Raw genomic sequence first — 21,351 nt, 5'->3', positions numbered from 1 at the left:
AGCAAAATAAGGGGCTGGGTAGATGGCTCAGTGGTTAAGAGCACTGGCTGCTCTTCCAGAGGACCTGGGTTCAATTCCCAGCACCCACATTAGGCAGCTCATTACATCCTGCAAGTTCAGCTTCAGGGAATTTAGAGCCCTTCTGGCCAACTCCAGCACAAACATACGTGTGGCATACACTCACACATATACATCATTAAAAACAAAACAGTCTTTTAAAAATCTTAAAGCAAAATAAAACTGTTTTAAAGATTTAATTATTTTATTTTATGTGTATGAGTATTTAGCCTGCATGTATTTGTGTACGAGGAGCCTGCATGGTGCCTCCAGAGGTCAGAAGCAGGCACCAGATCTTCTGGAACTGGATTTACTGGTGGTTTTGAGCCACCATGTGGTTGCTGGGAACTAAACCTAGGTTCTTTGCAAGAGCAGCTATAGTTCTTAACCATTGAGCCATCTCTCCAGCTTCTTTATTATTTGAGACAGGGTCTCACTATATAGCCTTGGCTGGCCTGGAACTCACTCTGTAGACCAGGAGGGTCTGGAAGTCACAGAGATCTTCTGCCTCTGCCTCTTGAGTACTGGGATAACAGGTGTAAATCACCATGCTTGATACCTACTTTTTTTTTTAAGATTTATTTATTACATCCAGTGTTCTGCCTGCATGTATATATCCATGCCAGAGGAGGGTACCAGACCTCATTATAGATAGTTGTGAGCCACCATGTGGTTGCTGGGGATTGAACTCAGGACCTCTGAAAGAGCAGCCAGTGCTCTTAACCTCTGAGCCATCTCTACAGCCTGACACCCACTGTTAAAATAACTAATGCTTATGGGGAAAATTTTAAAGTTTTAAAATAGATAAGATGAAAAATAAGCATTTCTTTTCTTAGCAGTAACCATACAGGTGTCTCCCTGCTTCAGGTATGCTTCTACCACTGACGTGGAAAGGCAAAGTACCGGAGAAGTGTTTGGTTTTGCTCATTCTCTATCTATTCTTACGTAATCTTTACAAAATTGTCTGTGTGCATGTTTATGTGTGTATTTACATATGGATATATATGAACACTATAAATAATGCCTTCTAACTAGACAAAACAATATTGTATATATTGTTCTGCACTTTGCATTAACTATTATTGATTAATATGTTGGGCACTTGCTTCATTCTTGTTTCCTGCTGAATATAATTGACTGCTGAAAGTTGAGCTGTCATGTATCTAGACAGATGTCTTAAGATTACAATTGCTGTGATGAAACACCATGACCAAAGCAACACTTCCATATTGGTAGTCCATAACTGAAGAAAGTTAGAATAGAAAGTCAAGCAGTGAAGGCACCTGGAGGCAGGAGCTGATGCAGAGGTCATGGAGGAGGATGCTCACTGGCTTGCTCCACACGGCCTTCTCAGCCTGCTTTCTTATAGAACCCAGGACCACCAGCTCAGGGATGGCCCCATACACAATGGACTGGGCCTTCCCACATCAATCACTAATTAAGAAAATGCCACACAGGCTTGTCTACAGCCCTATTATGAGGCTCCCTCCTCTCTGATGACTCTAGTTTATGTCAAGCTGAAATAATACTAGCCAGCCCACAATGCTTTTACATTTTAATTTTTGTGGGCCAGTGAGATGGCTCTGTGGGCAAAAGGTGTTTGCCACTAAGCCCAGAAACCTGAGTACAATCCTCAGGAACCCCATGGTCAAAGGAGAAAACAGACTCCCACAGTTGCCCTCTGATCTCCATAAATATGCTGTGACACTCCTGTGCCCACACACATAAGTCAAACAAATAAATAACTATAATATTAAATTTTTGCATTTTTGTTTATTTATTTTAATCATGTGTATGTGTGTTTATGTATGGGCACCTGCGTGTACCACAAACGCCAGAGGAGATGCCCCTGGAGCTAGTGTTACAGATAGTCAGTAACCAGCTGCAACATAGTTGTTTGAAATTGAACTCAGGTTCTCTTTGACAGCAATACTCTCTCTAAACTGATAAACTATCTCTTCATCCAATTTTAAATCCTTACATACAATAACATTAAAGAAAAATAACCCAAAGGCCCAAGGCTGTAACATCAGGGTCTGACTGATGTGTATGCTTTTCCTTGGCTTCCCTCACTGTAACATAGAGCAATCTCATGTGAAATCTTGTCTCCCTGGTCTTATGAGCTAGGAACCCAATGGTGCAAGGCTCTAGGATACTTGTTCTGGTCAGACTCATTACTTTGTTAGTGGTTACACAGTGCCCTGTAGTTTAAAATCAGTCTTTAAATATTTTTGAGTGGTCTGACACTGGGGCATCTCTCAGTGTGTCATTCATCCTCTGGACAGTCACATCCTGGGCAGTCTCCTCTAATGCTGACTAGAGCTGCTAGAAGTCATTTTTATTGTCCAGGCTTAAAGACATTTGAAATTTCAGCCCTTGATGAATTGTGTCCACTCTTGCAGGGTGATTTGTTATACAGTTGGGATTTGTCTTAGTTACTTTTCTATTGCTGTGAAGACACCATGATCAAGGCAACTTAGAAAAGAGTTTATTGGAGGCTTACAGTTTCAGAGTGTTGGTTAGAGTCCATGATTATCATGGCAAGGAGCTTGGCAGCTGTCAGGCAGGCATGATGCTGGAACAGTAGCTGAGAGTCTAGATCCACAAGCAAGAGAGAGAGAGAGAGAGAGAGAGAGAGAGAGAGAGAGAGAGAGAGAGAGAGCACTAACTGGGAATGACATGGGCTTTTTAACCTCAAAGCACCCCCACCAACCAGTGACATACCCCTCTCCAACAATGCCACACCTCATGATCCTTCCTAAACAGTTCCACCAACTAGGGACCAAGCATTCAAACATATGAGCCCATAGGGGCCATTCTCGTTCAAACCACCACACCATCAATTCCTGAGGTAGGCTCAGAAATAGATAAACAACCTTGCCCACATCAGATCCCTCCTCTGTTCTAGCAGAGGGTAGGGAAGGACAAGGAGAAAGATGCTTTCAAGGACAAGGAGACATCCCCTTGCTGCCCTGCCAAGCAGTGAATCCCTGGCTTCTTTCCCCAGCTGCTGAGGTTATCCTGAGTTTACTGTGGGGGTCAGTGCTGTGGGCCCTTGCTGTCCTGCCACCTTGTCCCAGAGGAGAGGATAAAATGAAGTAACTGTAGAACAGAGTGGGTGAGCTTCCCCTCCCCAGAAGTGCTGGCCTTTCTCTACCCACTTGTTTTTGAAAGTCCATAGAGCCTTTTGAGTATGCACTCCTCTCTCTACCTAGGTCAGGCCCATGAGCCCTACCTCGGCATCCCACGCACTATGATATACTCTTGGTCTTTTGAGATAGCTTATCATTGCATCTCAGACCCAGACCTTCAACTCACCATGTAACTTCAGACTCCTGATCCTCCTACCTTCATCTCCCTAATGCTGGAATTATAGGTATGCACATGGTGGGGATATACTTTTTTTTTTTTGTCTCAAAATAAGTATACTGAGTGGTGAGCACTGCCCTGAGCTCTGGGGATTCAGCAATAGATAAGACAGGCAAGGTCCTGTCCTCTTGGAGCTCTTGTGCCATTAAGAGAGAAAGGCATTGATCAGACTAACAAGTACCTAATACACAAAGTTGTAATAATGGAATTTGTGGGCTCTGCTGCTGTTTGACTCCTGTCTACAATCTCTAGCAGCCAGTAGAGCCTGCAAGCTCTACAAGTAGAGTAATAACAACTGCAGCACCAGGCACTGTGAACACGCTTTACATGTTAATTGCTTAATCCTCAGGACAACCCCATCAATCAGGTAGTGTCATTACCATCCTCCGCCTACAGATGGGAGCTCTACTTACAGCTCTGCCCAGAGAAGTCAGTCCAAGCTCTCAGGAGCTAGTGCACATGATGACTGTATTCCCAGGCAAACGCCAAACTTTCCGGTGGCTCATTGACTTTCAAAAGGCATTTCAATTCCATGAGACTAAGAAATAAGGAACTGGAGTCATCTCTATCAAGTAGGGCATTGAGGACATGAGAGAAAGGAATCCTTTTTTTCTGGAGGGTTTTCTTCTCCACTGAATGCTCTGTGTCGTGTAAGTAACACTAAGATAGAAGTTTCCAGAAGAGAAAAAGAAACCACATCATCAATTGTATTCTCTTCTCTGTCTCTGTGGACCAGATGGGACACTGAAGAGAGGAAAAGTTAGTCTGGTTCTGCCTTCGGTAGCATAAAAGCAAAACGGAGTGACTGTCAGAGGTCACCTTCCCTCCCAAGCTATAGGCATTCTGTGTTTCTGCAGGACACAGAGATCTATCTAGCTCTTCCAGCAGCAGCAGCAGCAGTGCCACTGCAGGGTTTGGCAGAGGAAACAGCTTACCTTTCACTCTTCTGGGCTACTCAGGGTGACATGGGGCAGAGGTGAGACAGGGAGGGATTACCTGCGATTTCAGATTAAAGCAGAAGCTACTCGTGTACTTGTAGAAAACGAGGAAAGGAAGGGCAGACAGTCAGCAAATACCAGGCAGAGTTAGCTGAAAGGTTGACGTGGCTGCAGGCACAAGACCCTCACTGTTTTACCCAAGTCCCACTGTGATCAACTTAAAGCAGTGGGCTAGATGTGCGAGAGGCTCTGGGAGCCAACATCTTAGGTACATTGTGATGTCCTGGCATGATCCCCTGAGGATTCCTTTTTGGCTTAATACATTCCACTTACAAAATGCTTTCAAGTTTGCAAAGTATTTTCGGTTTCAGTCCCTCAGTTTCAACTTTGGTTTTCACACTCTCCCTAAGCGTAGGTAGGCTGGTGTTATTGTGTCCACACATACACTTAGATTATGGCTAGACTCACAGAGTGGAGGCTGGTGCTGATGTCTTCTGATCTCTTAAGCCCCAGGCACTTTCCCTTGGTTTCCTCAGAGAACTTTCTGCTCCTATCCGTGTCTTTCCTCCCACATAAGCATGGAAGCCCTAGATGGCCTTGAATTCCCATAGCTTAGTAATAAATTTGAGAAGTTCCTGCATTGACTGGGGTGGGGGGTCCCACGGAAAGTCCATTCTGTGTCCCTGGTAAAAGGTCTACCCCCTCAGGCTTCTTCTGAGGTTCTGGGACCCAGAACTTGTACAATGCCTCATAAGCTTCTTAGAGGAGGCTGGTATTAGGCAGGATTGGATATTCTTCCCCTGATATGCCCTTCATACTCGACCCTAGGGAGCTGGGGGTAGGAGAATGGGGTGTTTTCTGTGGTCCAGCTTCAGACCCACTCTCCGAGACCCTGGATTCTGACAAGTTTCCAGAACTTGGAAGACACAGATGTCGAGGTCTGAAGGTAAATGGTGCGCTTAGGTAGGAGGGTTCAGCCGGGGTGTCAGCTCAGCTCTCCTCCACAGGGTAAGGAGAGAGCCCCACAAGACTTTCTGTAGGAAGCACATGTGGGCTGGCTACAAAAGTGCTGAGTTCAAGGCAAGGGGCAGGGTGCTGGAGGAAGACAGGGAAAGGTCAGGGTAAGCCAGGACAAAGGAGGAAGCTCACTTATTCCCACCACTTTGACAATTCTGCTTTTATATTGTAGGCTGGCACACTGGCACTTCCAGTTAGTGCGGTTTACAAACAGACTGAGAGATCCACTGCAGGCTCATGTCTGGGTCCCTTGGAGCTGTGTGAAGTGAGTCACTTCTCTAGGTGTCTGTGTGCCTCACAGGAGAGTCATAGTGGACAGATCTTACGTTACTCAGCCCACTTCTGATATATAATTATCCTTCACAAGCCAGACATTTCTAATAATTGTGTAATACAATTGGTCACAGGTTAGAGATTTAATGGGTTTTGGCTGGGTCTGGTCTCAAGGCCCTTTATAAAGTAAGGTTTCCCTGTGGGTCTTTCCTTCCGCATCCTGTGTAAAGCTAACCCCAAGAGCTCTCAATTCTGTCTAATGCTTCTCATAGACTTTGTGTGTTTGGTCTCTCAGAATTCCTGTAACCTAATTATCATTACTATTTATTTGGATGATAGTCTTCAATTAAATTAAATTTAAATGTGCTGGGATATAGTTCAGTTGGTAGAGTGCTTGCTTAACATACATGAAGCTCTGGGTTCCATTCCCCCAAATCACACAAAATCGACATGGTGGCACAGGCCTATAATTTTAGCACTTGGGAGATGAAGGTAGGAAGAAAAGTTCAAGGTCATTCTTGCCCACAGATTGTGTTCAAAGCCAGTATGGGCTGCATGAAACCCTGTCTCAAAAAATTAAACTGGCAGTAGTAGTACATATCTTTAATCCCAGCACTCGGGAGGTAGAGGAAGGAGGATCTCTGTGAGTTCAAGGCCAGCCTGGTCTATAAATGGTTCTCAGCAGCCAGAGCTACACAGAAAAACCCTGTCTTAAAAAACAAAACAAAACAAACAAAAATTATGGTTAAAATGTTACAGCATACCCATTCGAAAACAATCTAGTTGAATGTACAGTGAAAATTAAGTCTCCCTTTGACCAGTGTTCCTCCGTTTCCCTTGCGTAGATGTCCTTCCAGAGCTCAATTTTGTATGACTGGCACATATTCATGTCACGGCTGAGGCATCGAGGTCAGCTTACCCAGGATGGCACAGCTGACAGGCAGCAGAGCTGAGAGTCCTGGCCTTTGGCTCCATTTCTCATTTTCCTTCCACCATTCCACACCATTATGTAAGAAGTCCCATGACTTTTAAGCTTTGTTCTGTCTGGATGAGACAGTATAAGCATTTAAAAAGAGCCCCAAACAAATCCCAGCCCCGCAACAGCAAAACTAACATACATGAGCACACAGAGCCATACTTAACTAATATCCATGACGATGCCATTCACTTCTTTCTCTTGCTATCTATACTTTAAAGTTATGCCTCCCTAGCTCCTTCTTACATTGGAGAAGCTGAGATCTGTGGCCTGGGCCCCAGTTATGGATGACTGAGCTCCCAGTAACTTAAGCTTGGACCCAAGGGGTGCAGGAGACTCTTTGCAGGGAACCCAAGAGATGGGAGAATCCACAAAGCCCACCTGAACTCATTCAGAAACTTGGATGGCTGGCATGTCCACAGAGTGGGAATCCTCTCTCCTGAGAGCAGGTATTGCACCCTGGAATGGAGGGCAGTGGTGGTTAGCTCCTGCAGAACAAGATCTCCCACCATACGGCTCTCTGCATAATACTTTTCGTTCCTGGGACGCTTTTCTAGGTGGGAGTTCTAGATCCCAGAAGAAAGCAAATAATTTCTCTTCTCTCTAGGTTTGTGGATACCCCTGGCTGGGTGTTGTGGAGAAATCTTTCCTGATTACCAACATGAATCCCAGGGCAACGTCTGCCTCTCCCTGGACAGAATGAAAGGCCAACTGTAACCAGACCTAACTGGCCATCATGGGGAAACTGATCAGGATAGGGACACAGGAGAGGCGGTTGTTCCGACGACCAAAGAGGCTTCATTGGAGTCGCCTCCTTTTCCTCCTGGGAATGTTGATCATCGGTTCCACCTATCAGCACCTGAGGAGACCCCAAAACTCCCCCTCAATGTGGACAAAAGTTTCTTCCCAACAGCTTATTAAATTGGCCAGCAGGGACCTCCCCAGTGACGAGATGACAGTGGTGGGAAGTGACCCTCCAGAGGGTAGCTCTGAAGTGGATGGTGAGATGCTGGCACCCCAAAACACAGTGATCAGGGATGAAGCAACACCTAGCCTAACAATGGAGGACACCCCCAACCCACCCAGAACAACCGAGATCACTCCAATATCACCAAAGAATAATTATAGCCCTATAGCTGCTGGCACATCTAGCAGAGCGTCAAACCACTTCATCTCAATGTCAGGCAGAGAGAGAATAAAAAACTATACCCCAGTACCCAGGGGAGAAAGGAGGAACTCCACCCCAGCTCACTCCAGGGAGAAGGGAAGGAAGTATACTCCATCCCCAGCGGGTGCACCATCTGCTACCACCCCCATAACGACAGAGAAAGACAGCAAAACCATGGCAACCTATAGGCTATTGGAGACCAGACCTCCTGAGAGAACAGTGGAAGAAACCACTGCAGCTTCTCTCAAGAGAGTGGTTCCAAACACTCTGACTTTCTTAACACGTGAAGCAGAAACAAGTCTCTTGTCTTCTCCAAGTTTGGTGGAAGAGAACACCTTGGGCAGTCCTAGAAGAGAAGAACAAAACAGCTCTACCAGTCTCCAGGGAGCAGTCTCACAGCACACTCCGGCTACCTCTGAGGAGCAAGTGACCAGAAGAGCCAGGATGGGTAGCAACCCTGAAACCATCGGAGTTTCTACTGTTGCCAGGAGAATTAGCAATCCCTTGTCCAGAACCAGTGCACCAACCATTAGGATTGCCTCAGCCACCAACAGGGAGTTGGCAAAGAGACCGTCCACAGCACACAAGGCCCCAGTAACTTCCAAAGTCAAGGCAATCCTGACCACACAGGTCCACCGCTGTGTGGTTATGGAGCCAGTCCCAGCTGTACCCATGTCCCCATCTCCAAGCATAACAAACATTGTGTTCCCAGGGGCACCCAGTCCCAGTCCTTCAGATTCACCACCTGGCTGGCCAAAACTCCACGCCAAGGCAGAGTACCCCCCAGACCTATTCAGTGTGGAGGATCGCCGACAGGGCTGGGTGGCTCTGCACATCTTTGGCATGATGTATGTGTTTGTGGCCTTGGCCATTGTGTGTGATGAATACTTTGTCCCAGCCCTGGGAGTCATCACAGACAAGCTGCAGATCTCTGAGGATGTGGCAGGAGCCACATTCATGGCTGCCGGAGGCTCAGCCCCTGAGCTCTTCACCTCTCTCATTGGTGTCTTTATCTCCCACAGCAATGTGGGTATTGGTACCATTGTGGGCTCTGCTGTGTTCAACATCCTTTTCGTCATTGGCACCTGTGCCCTTTTCTCCCGGGAGATCCTCAATCTTACCTGGTGGCCCTTGTTCCGTGATGTCTCCTTCTACATCCTTGACTTGTCCATGCTCATTGTCTTCTTCCTGGATAGCCTCATTGCCTGGTGGGAGAGCCTGCTGCTGCTCCTGGCCTATGCCCTCTATGTGTTCACCATGAAGTGGAACAAACAGATTGAGCTTTGGGTGAAAGAGCAGCTCAGCAGGAGGCCAGTAGCCAAGGTCATGGCCCTTGGGGACCTCAGCAAGGTAAGGCAGTCTGGCTCCAGCTTTCCCAGGCCTCTTTGGTGTGGAAGGACAGGGGGAAGTTAAGAACCAAAAAGTAGAAAGAGCAAGACTTCAAGAGGCAGCTTCTCCCCTTCCTTGGCTGTTCTTGTTCATTCGTTTACAGCATGCCTAAACCCTGTAATTAGCAAGTGTAATGGTTATGATTGTGAGCCTTATTTCCAGAAAAGAAATCAATCTAGAGCTTTTCTGCCTCTGTGAGCGACTTTACTGCTTAAATTCAATGCATGATTCAGTGACTTGAAAGACAACATCATATCAGGGAGGTCATCTCTGAAAACAAATCCCAAATAGGGTCCCCTTTCTTTCTGATTCCTGGAGGGTGAGTTTGGGAACAGAGTGGCTCATAGCCTGGCTCTCTGGTCTCAGAGAGGCTGTTGATGGGAGCAGAATTTTGCGTGCAAAGAGCATAGGACTTAGCTACTTAATCCTGCGCAGTTTTGATGAGTGGGCAGGATGGCTAACAACCTCAGCAACAGGAGGCAAGAGATTAAACTGCTTCCTTTAGAAATTTTGAAATAACGCGGTGTTCTGGTGAGAGCATGGAACCAAGGGCTAGATCCCCTGAGTTCTAATCCGATGCTCCTTTTTAATTAATGGTGTGACCTGGACAGGTCTCTTCTCAACTCTTTCCTATTCTCCAGGAGAAATGACAGGTGAGGTTGTCACCAAAAGGTCCTGCCTAACTCCTAAGTTTATGATGATGTCTGAGTCCAAATGTGTTCGGTTCTGGTAAGACTCAGCACAGTGGTTACTCATTTGACCTGGTCAACCATTTACTGTTTACTCAGGACAAAAAAAGGGGGTAAGTGCTGATCTGGGTCACATGGCCCGCTGGGGTCAGAACTGGAGAGATGCAGCCCCTGGCATCCTCCCTAATCACCACAATTTCCTGCCAGGATGCTGCTCTAAAGCCAAGGCTTAGAGAGATGGTGATTCCTTGTTGTGTAATTTAAGCTGAGGAAGCAGGAGCCTCCTAGGACAGGACTCATTCTGGAGCCTTGCTTCTCTGAGAAAATCCCTGGTGTGTATCAGGGCAGCAGTGTTCTAAACCCCTATGACTGGCTTCCTGGTTCTTTGTAGTAACTCTGCTCTCACTGAAACTCAACACATCCTGAAATTTCTACCGCACCAAGCAAGGCCATCGAAGCAAAGCTTGCTAAGCACATGAGGCAAAACCCATGATTTTAAAAGAGAATTTGTCCTACTTAAGAGACTGCCCAAGGCCAATAGATGCAGTTCTTTGCCAACCAGTAGGCAGGGGATGATTCCAACTGTTTGCTTACTTTGTGTTGAAGCTAATTTAGTATTGACAGTGTTATTAAAGAAAGATTGAATTACTAACTATACTTGAAGGTAAATCCGACAGTAATAGAATGCATACTCTAGACTTTCTTTGAATAATGCCCACCATGTAAGAATGAGTATAAATAGCCGGGCTTGGTGACCCACGCCTTTAATCCCAGCACTAGGGAGGCAGAGGCAGGCGGATCTCTGTGAGTTCTAGGCCAGCCTGGTCTCCAGAGTGAGTGCCAGGATAGGCTCCAAAGCTACACAGAGAAACCCCGTCTGAAACCCCCCCAAAAAAAAGTATAAATAAGTAACTCAAGAACTACAGCTGTTTAAAAATTATATATATATGTATATATATATGTATTTAGAGTTCCATTTTGGGATGATTTTTAGCTACACAGAGAGTGAGCTACCCTCCTTTGTGTCTGGATTTAACTGGCCAAGATCTATGATCTGATGAGAGGGATGTAAGCTGTACTATATGTCACGGACAGTATATGACAAGCGACTGCATTGAATTCATGGAGCAGGTCTGTGCAGTTCTTTGGTCTAGCAAACCATGCTGGGTTTTGTTTTTGTTTTTTGTTTGTTTGTTTGTTTTGAGAGACAGAGTTTCTCTGATTGCTTTGGAACCTGTCCTGGAACTCGCTCTGTAGACCAAGCTGGCCTTGAACTGACAGAGATCCGCCTGCCTCTGCCTCCTGAGTGCTGGGATCAAAGGCATGTGCCACCAATGTCCAGCCATGCTGGTTTTCAATGTCTGTGGTTCAATGTTAAGTCTGTGCCTGCCCTGAAAAGTGTTTTCCCTTACCTATGAATTTTTTTTTTTGATAACAACCTCTCCCCCACTTCCTACTCCTTCTCCCTAGACTGCAGCTCTCCTGGATCAGTGGGTCTCTTTTAAACATCTATGGAGAAGTCAGGGGTCAGACAAACTGGTCTTCCTCAATCAGCCATGGCTCTGAAATACAGGAAGTCAGAGAGAATTGGGGCAAGGCAGGCTGGGAGCCAAGGAGCAGAGCTGGTGAGGTGAAGTCCTCCAGGCCAGAATATCTTCGGAAGTAGGAGCCAGGCAAGGAGAGAAATACAGTGGGGAATAAAAGGGGTCCTTTTCCTTCCTCTGAATGATAGCAATATTAGCTTCATCATCGCCACTGAGAGGGGAAGCAGTTGTGTCCCAAAGTCTGAGCCCAGAGTCTTAGTCTGGAAGTATTTGGCTCAGTCTCTTCAGGAATGCCAACAGTTCAGGGACTCCAGTTTATTGAAAGGTAGGAGCCAGGGAGGAAATCTACTCTTATAATGGGTCCATTCCATCTACAAGCATCTCAACAATTTCTCTCTTTTTTGCTTTTTTGAAACAGGGTTTCTCTGTGTAGCCCTAGTTGTCCTGGAGCTTGTTCTATAGACCGAGGTGGCCTCGAATTTAGAGAGATGCACCTGCTTCTACCTCCCGAGTGCTGGGATTAAAGGCATGCACCACCACTGTCTGGCAACAATTTCTTATTAAATGCTAAAAAACTAGACTGTAATCCATATCTTACATATGAGGAGACAGGAACACAGATTGGGACTTAACCTGTTCAAAGTCACGCAGCTAGTCAGTGATACTTAGCGATGATAGTGAACCAGTATATTTGGGTTTTATTTTCCTTTCTTTCTTTCTTTCTTTCTTTCTTTCTTTCTTTCTTTCTTTCTTTCTTTCTTTCTTTCTTGGTTTTTCGAGACAGGGTTTCCCTGTGGCTTTGGAGGCTGTCCTGGAACTAGCTCTTGTAGACCAGGCTGGTCTCGAACTCTGCCTCCAAGTGCTGGGATTAAAGGCGTGCGCCACCACCGCACGGGTGTATATTTGGGTTTTAACTTAGGTGCCCTGTTAACTATCCCCTGATCTGTGAGCAAGTCAAGGCAGCTCTACAGACCATTTATTAGTAAGTACCTGGATTAAAAGCAGTGTGAGGAATAAAGTTAACTTTAAGGAAGAGAACCCTGTGCTGGAGCTGCAAATCATGTTGCTGTTCATATAGGCCTTCCATTGCTGTGAGTGGGGGAAGGCAGTTCAGGCATTGGCAGACTCTTCCTGCTAAAAACCTCCTGCTTTGCAAGCCACACCCCCTCACAGTTCAATGCCCTCCCTCCCTGTAGCTAGAAAGTAAAAAGCTACACAGTACAAGTAAATAGCTACACGGCCATACAGTGAATAGTGGGAGTGGCCACATGGTTTTCCTCTCCCAACAGGCCTTGAGCACTCCTCCAACGGGTGCAGTCAGGTTTCTGAGCGGTGAGCGGGGCCATCTTTTTATTTTATGAATGTCGCATTCTGTCTGGACATTCAGAATAAATCAGAATAAAGGACTTTCTTGGGGGCCATGATTCTAACAAAAATGCATTTAAAACCATTAGTATTGGTCACACACACACACACACACACACACACACACACACACACACACCTTTAGTTTTTAAATATTTGCATCTGTTTATTGTGTCTGTGACATGCTCCCACATGCCATAGCATATGTGTGGAGGTCAGAGGAGTTGCTTCTTTATCAGGAGGGTCCTAGGAAATAAACCTCAGGTCACCAGGCTTCCAGCCATCTTGGCAGCCCGTGTATAGTATTTTAGAGCATCTCTTTTGGCACTAGTTGAAAATTTTCAAAGCTAAAACCACCTAAGACAACATTGTCAGATTCACATCAGCTGGTGCCTTTTATGACCCCAGTAAGGCAACAGTAAATGCTTGCACAGTTATCAACAGTCTCATTAGCCCTCTTTGAAGCCTTATGCTGAGTGTCAAAGCTCTCCATATATTGTTTCTGGCCCCAGATGACAAATCTCTGTATAGTCACAGAGAGCCAACACTCATCAGAAAACTCACTGGCATCCAAGGATGATGGACCCTTCATCATGTGGAGTGAGGAGCTTAGCCATGGACAGAAGAGCGGCCTTATGGAGTGCCAATGGCACTCAGGGGCATAAGGATATGAGTCCTTATGAAAACCCATCTCTACACTCTGCACCAAAGAATTCTTCAGGATGTGTGGTTCTGGGGAAAAGCCTGGCACTTGGTTTTGAATACACTGTGGCCCATTTTCTCCCCAGCAGGAATTTTCTTATTCAACCAGCAAGACTCCACACAGGCAAGGCACACCTATGGAGGCTAGGCTTCCCATTTCTTATCTTTCTTCAAGAGTCATATCCGTGGCCTGTATGGATGGAAGGCTATGGACAAGAAACAGTTGTCTTGGCTCTTCCTACTTCTGTGGGTCCCACCCATGTTAGTTCCACAGCCACTATGTTGCAAAAGGTTGGTTGGGCTGAGGAATGGCCTTCAATTGTTTAACTGGTCATTGGCTTCCTTCTAATTGTCAGGAAAAGATGGAGGGAGTCTCTCTCTCTCTCTCTCCCCCTTGCTCTAGCTTACCCTGGCCTCCAACACTAACCCTAGCAGGATCCTCATCTTTGTATCGTTTGTCCCCTGGCCCGGGCTGCAGCTTTGTGGCAGAGTGCTTGCCTAGCCTGTGCCTTTCCCTGATAACTGGATGAAGCTTTTCAAGCCCCCCACCCCACCCACTAGTAACAGCAGGTGACAAAACAAATGCATGAGAAACAAATATTAATAGCACAGCACAAACATCTGCATGAGCCCAGGTCCACTGCTTGCTGTTTCCACAAATGTGTGTGAGCCTGTAGCTGAGGTGTTACAGGCATTCATACAACACAGTAACATTTTCTCCTATGGAACTCAATGGGATTAAATATCAAATTAATATCCATGGTGCTCTACAAAGAATAGCATACATTCTACATTCTCTGCCCCTTGAACTTATTGGAAAATAAACCCAACAAGTAACTGTTTGGTGAAGGGGCACGGATATATGGATGATGAATGAGAGTGACAAGTTAATAAGAGAATTGCAGAGTGAGGAGCCCTGTGAGGGAGATGCATGGTGACAGTGTGGTGGGGGCCCTTGCTGAGGGGGAATAAGAGAGGTTTTGGGGGGAGAGAAATCTAAAGTGTGAGCTGAAGAATAGAAGTGGGCAAGGAGCCCTGGAGGAAGGAAGAGCACTTGCAAAGGCCCAGGGCTGGAGGACCCGACACAGCATTGTGGTTAGTGGGCAAGGCAGGGAAGATGGTACAGGGCACTGAGGGGGAGACTAGGGGGCTGAGAACTGGAACTGAGTTTGGGTTTCACTTGAGGTACAATAAAGGATTAACAGAGTCCTGTTTTAGAGTTCACTCCAAAGTCACTGTATAGAAAATGAATTATAGGTGTACAGTAATGGAAGTAGGAGTAGCAGCGTGTCTGATTAGGAGCTGTGTGAAGCACCCAGTTGTCTGGCTGTGTATCTGTGTTTACACATGCATGCATGCATGTGCAGACAGTTATCTCAGCTTAGCCACAGGAGATGCAATGTCATGATCCCCATTGGACAAATCTAAAATTTGTAACACTCATTTTACGGCTCTTTTCTTTAGCATAGCTGAATTTTCAGCATCATTATGTTTGCACCTTTTTTTTTTTCCGAGACTGGGTTTCTCTGTGTGGCTTTGGAGGCTGTCCTGGAACTCGTTCTGGAGACCAGGCTGGCCTTGAACTCACAGAGATCCACCTGCCTCTGCCTCCCGAGTGCTGGGATTAAAGGCGTGCGCCACCAATGCCCGGAATGTTTGCACTTTTGAACATTACTAAATAAGGGTTATTTGAATACAAACATTGTGAAATGAGATCCATCTGAAAACTAAGATAATTACTAAATGACCGATGGGTAGGTAGCACATATAACATGGATACACTGAACACAGAGATGATTCATGTCCCAGGAAGGATGGGCAGGACAGCCTGAGAATTCATTAAGCTCAGAAAACCATGCAATTTAGAAGTTACAATTTGTTTGTTTCTGGAACTTTCCACCAACTAGCTTTGGACCACCACTGAGTGCAGGATACTGACACCGAGTCCAGTGAAGCCGCATCACATATGCAGAGTTGTCTGTGGCAGATATCCTGGAGAGGTTATCGTCTGCACTTGGTGATGAGGAGTGAGGGTGGGAGAAGTCAGGGATGGAGCTGAGCTTTTGGCATGAGTGGAGAATGAACGATGGTGCCAGCCACAGAGACAGAGAAGTCTGGAGGAAACATTGGTTCAGGAAATTCAGGAGCTCTGCTCTGGAGTGGTGAGTCTCAGTGCTTCCCTTACTGTCCCGCGCGATAGTCTCGCCAGCAAGAACGACACAGGACATTCGGATCCTTCTGCAGTAAAGCTTTAATGCATCTTGAGAGGAGAGCATAAGCTTACCAAAGCGGAGACCCCGAGCCAAGAATCCGGTCCCCTAATAAAGGCTGGCAGCCGCCGCCTGGGACGTGTCACCCTATGATTGGCTTCAGCTCCTCAGGCCATATGACGCCACGGAATAGGCAGAGATCAAGGAATGGAAGATTACCCAGCGCCTGCGCAATAATCTTATTTACATTCAGTGCCTGCAGGCGCCATCATTGTAATGGAGAATGCAGGGACGGCTCCCTACACCTTACTGCCCAGGAGGATATATGAGTCTTAAGATGGAGCATCGGTGAGAAGTGAATTTGCAAGTCACTAATCAATGTTTTGGAGGATCAAAGTCCTGTGAACGAGAGAAAAAGTAGTTCCTGAAAGATCCTGTCTTATACTCATGGCCTGTCTTTGTGTGGTGCCTGTCAGGTCTGTGATATAGTGACAAATGAAACATACTCCCAGGTCTCCTGGAGCTCAGTCTAATGGAGAAACTAGAGTTGGTCCAGGCTTTGTGGTATCTGATACTCATCAAGGAGACTATAAAACCACTTCTACAAATTAAGTGTGTAATGGGAGAGAGGTCCTATAGCCTAAGTTTCATTAGACACACAAAAAGTTCTCCTGGGTGGGGAAGATGGAAAAGTCCAAGTTATAGCATTGTGTGGAAATATGTAGGCAAGTGCGGAGGGATTCAGTACTGCAGAGGATCAAGAAAAGCCTGGGAGAATGGGTTGCAGGAGTCTGCCCAGAAGCATTCTGAGCTGAGGCCAGAGGAACGGGAGGTGTCTGTGAGGAATGAGCCTGAGGCTGTGCTGAGAAGCATGAGGCCGATTCCAGCAGTGTGAGCATTTGAGAGAAGTGTAAAAGAGGAAGTGTGAGATACACACCACACACTTAGTCTTCCACAAAGAAGCCTAAGCTAGGGCTTAGCTCATAAACTAACTCATTTATTTTAATCTATATTCTGTCAGGTGGCTCATTACTTCATCTTTCATCACTGCCATGAGTCTGGCTGGTGACTCCACCTTTCTTCTTCCCAGAATCCTCTCTGTCTCTGGAAGTCCTCTTCCTTATCTAGCTATTGTCCATTCAATTCTTTATTAAACCAATCACAGTGACACATCTTTACACAGTGTAAAGGAATATTTCACAACAGCTTGTTGAAATAGTACTTTTAGGGGCCGGAGAGATGGCTCAGAGGTTAAGAACACGGGTTGCTCTTCTAGAGGTCATGAGTTTGATTTCCAGCAACCACATGGTGGTTCACAGCCATCTAAAAATAAGATCTGGTGCCCTCTTCTGGTGTGCAGGCAAATATGCAGGTAGAACACTGTATGTAACAAATAAATAAAATCTTAAAAAAAAAAAAAGAAATAGTACTTTTAGAGGAATGCAGCTATAACTCAATGGTAGAACACTTGCCTGACTTATTTGATCTCCAATCATTAACATTAACAAAATTTGGATGTGGGGAAGCATCAGCAGAAGTTACAGGTTGGGTGTGATGGCGCACGCCTTTTATCTTAGCACTTGGGAGGCAGAGGCAGGCCGATCTCTGTGAGTTCCAGGCCAGTCAGGGATGCATAATGAGACCCTGTTTCAAAAAACAAAACAAAGCCAAGTGGTGATTGGGCACACATTTAATTCCAACACTAAGGAGGCAGAGGCAGGAGGATCTCTGTGAGTTTGAAGCCAGCCTGGTCCACAGAAGCTCCAGGACAGCCAAGGATATACAGAGAAACCCTGTCTCAACAAACAAACAAAACAATCCCTTCCCCCCAAAAGTTGTTTGTAATACTGCACTATAGGCATTCAGGAGGCCGGCTGGTACACAGTCCACTCTCCCAGAGGACAGTGTGACTTCTAGAACATAGAGAAGGGACACAATGTGATGTGCTTGGAAAGTCACTGTGCTGGTCAGGGGTGAAGAATATACCTGAAGAGGAACAAATCTAGACTCAAGGACTTTGTGGGTCTGGAGGCAGGAGAGTAGAGTCCAAACTGAGCTGCCTGAGACCAGTGCTGCTTGTTCACTGGTGTGGGCAGTGAGGCAGAGGGAGGAATATGCTCACAACCATTTGTAACTCTAGTTCCAGGGGTCCACTTCTGGCTCCAAGGGTCCCTTTCCTGGCCTCTTGAGCACTATGCATGCGGTACAGATACATATATGTAGGCAAAACAATCATTTGTATTAAACATTTTTGTTTTTACAAAAAAAAGTTGATGTGAAAGTCTGTTGATCTGAGTTTGATTCCTGGAACCCACAAAAAGTGGAAAGAGAACCAACTCCAGAAAGTTGTCCTCTAGCTTATACACGCACACGTGTGTTTTTCCTACATATATGCATGTACTGCATGCGTGCCTGGCCCACCTCACACAACAGCATTGTCTATGCCTCCCTTATTGTGACCCATGCTCTGCTTTGTCTTGCGTCTGTGTGATATGTCTCCATTCCTTTCTGAACACAGACTCTGTGCCCTAAATATCTTTTCTCCCTATAGCCACCAACACAGTCCCTTATAATAGCATGTGCTCAGTGTAAGAGTGGGTGGCCTGTGGTCAGGTGGTATTTTCTATATTTTCAGAGCAGAACAGAGAATGAAGCTGTTCTGTTTCTGGGTGGGCCTTGCTGGCCAATGAGGGAAGCAGAGGGATGTAAAGATAGTCACTGGGGCAACTGTTAATAACCTTGGTGCCTAAAGATAGTACCAGAGGCCACCTGGGATTATGTATGTATCCTCCTTACCTTTATTAAGAGCCACAGGTCAGGGGACCAGAAACAACTACATCACAAGTTCACTGCATGGTAAAACAAACAAACATAGAATCTAGTAGATTTACTTCCATCAAGCACTCTGTGAAGGAGGCTGAGGTAGGAGGATCACCCCAAATTTAAGACCAGCCTGGATAGTATAGAGAGTTCTAGGCGAGTCTGGGTTAGATAATGCATCCATATCTAAAAATAGATAAATGATTGATCTCTAGTTGGATAGACAGTTCATATATCATTCAGATGACATTTCAAGGCTATGATTCCTTTTAAATCTTTTTTATTTAAATTAGAAACAAGCTTCTTTTATCATTTGGAGCAGGGCCTAGACCCTTCCCAGTGTATCCCTCTATGTAGAGAGGGCTCCCAAAGTTCATTTGTGTACTAGGGGTAAATACTGTTCCACTACCAGTGGCCCCACAGATTGTTCAGACCTCCAAACTGACTTCCTACTTCAGGGGGTCTGGAACAGTCCTATGGCGGTTTCCCAGCTGTCAGTCTGGGGTCCATGAGCGACCCCTTGTTCAGGTCAGCTGTTTCTGTGGGTTTCTCCAACCTGGTCTTGACCCCTTTGCTCATCACTCCTCCCTCTCTGCAACTGGATTCCAGAGTTCAGCTCAGTGTTTAGCTGTGGGTGTCTGCTTCTGCTTCCATCAGCTACTGGATGAAGGCTCTAGGATGGCATATAAGGTAGTCATCAATCTCAACATCAGAGAAGGGCATTTAAGGTAGCCTCTCAACTATTGCTTAGATTGTTAGCTGGGGTCAACCTTTTAGGTCTCTGGACATTTCCCTAGTGCCAGATTTCACTTTAAACTATAATGGCTCCCTCTAAGATGGTATCCTTTTTCTTGCTCTCCTCCATTCCTTCCCTGACTAGATCTTCATGCTCCCTCCTGTCCTCCTCGGCCCTCCCCTTCTCCCCTTCTCTTTCTTCTAACTCCTTCTCCTCTCCCCCCATGATTCCCATTAGCTTAGGAGATCTGGTCCCTTTCCCCTTCTCCGGGGGACCATGTGTGTCTCTCTTAGGGTCCTCTTTGATTCCTAGCTTCTCTGGCAGTGTGGATTGTAGGCTGCTACTTCTTTGCTCTAGACCTAAAATTCAAAGCTATGATTCTAACCGGCTCCACGTTTCTTCATCTTGAGTGTGTAGGGTGGTCTAACTCCTCAGCAGAATGTCCCACTGCTTCCCCAAGACATAAGCACTTATCAGGCTCTAAAGCAAGATTTTGAAATCACAAGATGTGCTATTGCTGTCCAACTTTCAAGGGGAGGGCTGTTTTAGCATCTGGAGTGGGGGTGTGGCGCAGCTAAAGGGGTCATGGGGAAAGCTTTGTACAAGAGTCCACCCTCAGTTTTCTGAGGAGGAACAAAGAATTTGGGCTAGCAGAGAGGCCCAGGGAAGGCGCTTGTGGTATAGCGAAGGGGCATAAACAGACAGGAGTGGAAACAGATGAAGTTAATCTATCCTTTTACTTAATAAATGTATCACCTCTTTACCATGTCTGTTGGCACACAAAGGAATTGGGGGAAATGCTAGGGCAGAAAACAATAGACAGAGAGGATGGTGACATTTAAATGGAGACCTGAAGCATATGTGAGGAGCCAAAGCAGGACTAACAGGAGCCTGGGATGCCTTTTCAGACAGGTGACACATCTGAGCCAAAGGGTGGCAGGCATGTTGAGACATTTGCTGAAGACAGATGAGCTCCAGGGTGTTTCTGGGTTGTACCGGCAGCTTCCCCAGAGAGAGGGGCAGGTAGGGCCAAAGAAGCAGGGTCTCTCCATGACATGTGTGATTCATCTCTTGATCTTTGCTCTCCTCTGCAGCCCAGTGATGGTGCCATTGAGGAAAATGAGTCACAGGATAACAAGAAGCTCAAGGTGGGTTTATGAAGCTTACCCAGTGAAGACAAACTGCAGGGTCCCAGTTTGAACAGGGATATTGTGGAGTCTTGGCTCGAGTGGGGACACCTCAGGGTCTCAGCATATGTCTGCACACAGGGTGCTACAGTCCTGATGCTAGTCAACCCAGAGACCTGGGAGGCTCCTGGGAGCTACCAAGGTGAGCCAGGGAGGAGCAGGCTGTGTGGTGAGGGCCTCTTATTCCACACAGAGCTAGCATGGGAACTATCTCTTTAACATCACAGCTCACTTTTTCCTGAGCCTCCTGTATAAACTAGGGTTCTATGTTTATAAGATGCAGTTTGGACTAGAGAAACTCAAGTCATACTTTCCAGTTCCAACATTGATTGATAAAAAAGTTCAATTACTGGTGGCTTTAGCATACCCAGATGTAAGGAACCAGGGGAAAGCTCTTGAGCTGGCAGGGCCTAAGGTTTCTGAAAGATTAGCCTAAGGCACTTTATGAAAGGAGTTATGGGGGAACTTTGATAGAAGTCAGGGCAGGTGGTGGTGGGTGGGTGGGGCTTGGGGAGGCAGAAACTTCCCCTATCCAAAGAAAAATCTCCAAGTCTATTGTAATGGCCACAGCCACTAGGTGGCGGAAGAGTTCAGCTCGGACGGGGTGGGGAGGGCAAAGAGGGAGACTCCTGTGGTAATCTTACGGTATTTTCTTTGTGTCATTTTGAGCAAATATGTGTCACATCTGTGTGCAGTACAGGTGTGTGTACTTCGGTACCTCTGAAGGTCTCTGAGCACCAGAGTGTAAAGTCAAAGTGGGCTCACAATCAGTAGCCCTGGGCTGCTAGCTTCACTAGCTCCCTACTTGATCTTAACCCCCCACCCCCATTCTTCCTTCTTTCCTGTCAAAGGGGCTTCCAACTTTGCTTATCCCTGGGCATAGGACAATGACAGAACACGGCCAGGCACAA

At 46.2% G+C, this 21,351-nt stretch overlaps 1 protein-coding gene across 5 annotated transcripts in view; it reads left to right on the top strand.

Moving 5' to 3' along the window:
* The first annotated feature begins 7,366 nt into the window (after window positions 1-7,366).
* The window catches only part of Slc24a1 (solute carrier family 24 member 1), a 28,307-nt gene continuing 14,322 nt past the window's right edge, over window positions 7,367-21,351 (top strand). For 4 of the 5 annotated variants that reach the window (XM_027411360.2, XM_027411358.2, XM_027411357.2 and 1 more), the window contains exons 1-2: window positions 7,367-9,148; window positions 20,348-20,401. In XM_027411360.2, the coding sequence (XP_027267161.1) occupies window positions 7,367-9,148; window positions 20,348-20,401 (1,836 nt within the window). The remainder of the gene's footprint in view (window positions 9,149-20,347; window positions 20,402-21,351) is intronic. The other variant, XM_027411359.2, reaches the window with a different exon arrangement.

The sequence above is a fragment of the Cricetulus griseus genome, chromosome 4, assembly GCF_003668045.3.
Source record: "Cricetulus griseus strain 17A/GY chromosome 4, alternate assembly CriGri-PICRH-1.0, whole genome shotgun sequence".
In the NCBI taxonomy this organism is placed as follows: domain Eukaryota; kingdom Metazoa; phylum Chordata; class Mammalia; order Rodentia; family Cricetidae; genus Cricetulus; species Cricetulus griseus.
Note: the sequence above shows the minus strand (reverse complement) of the source record. Positions and strands in the feature narration are given on the sequence as shown.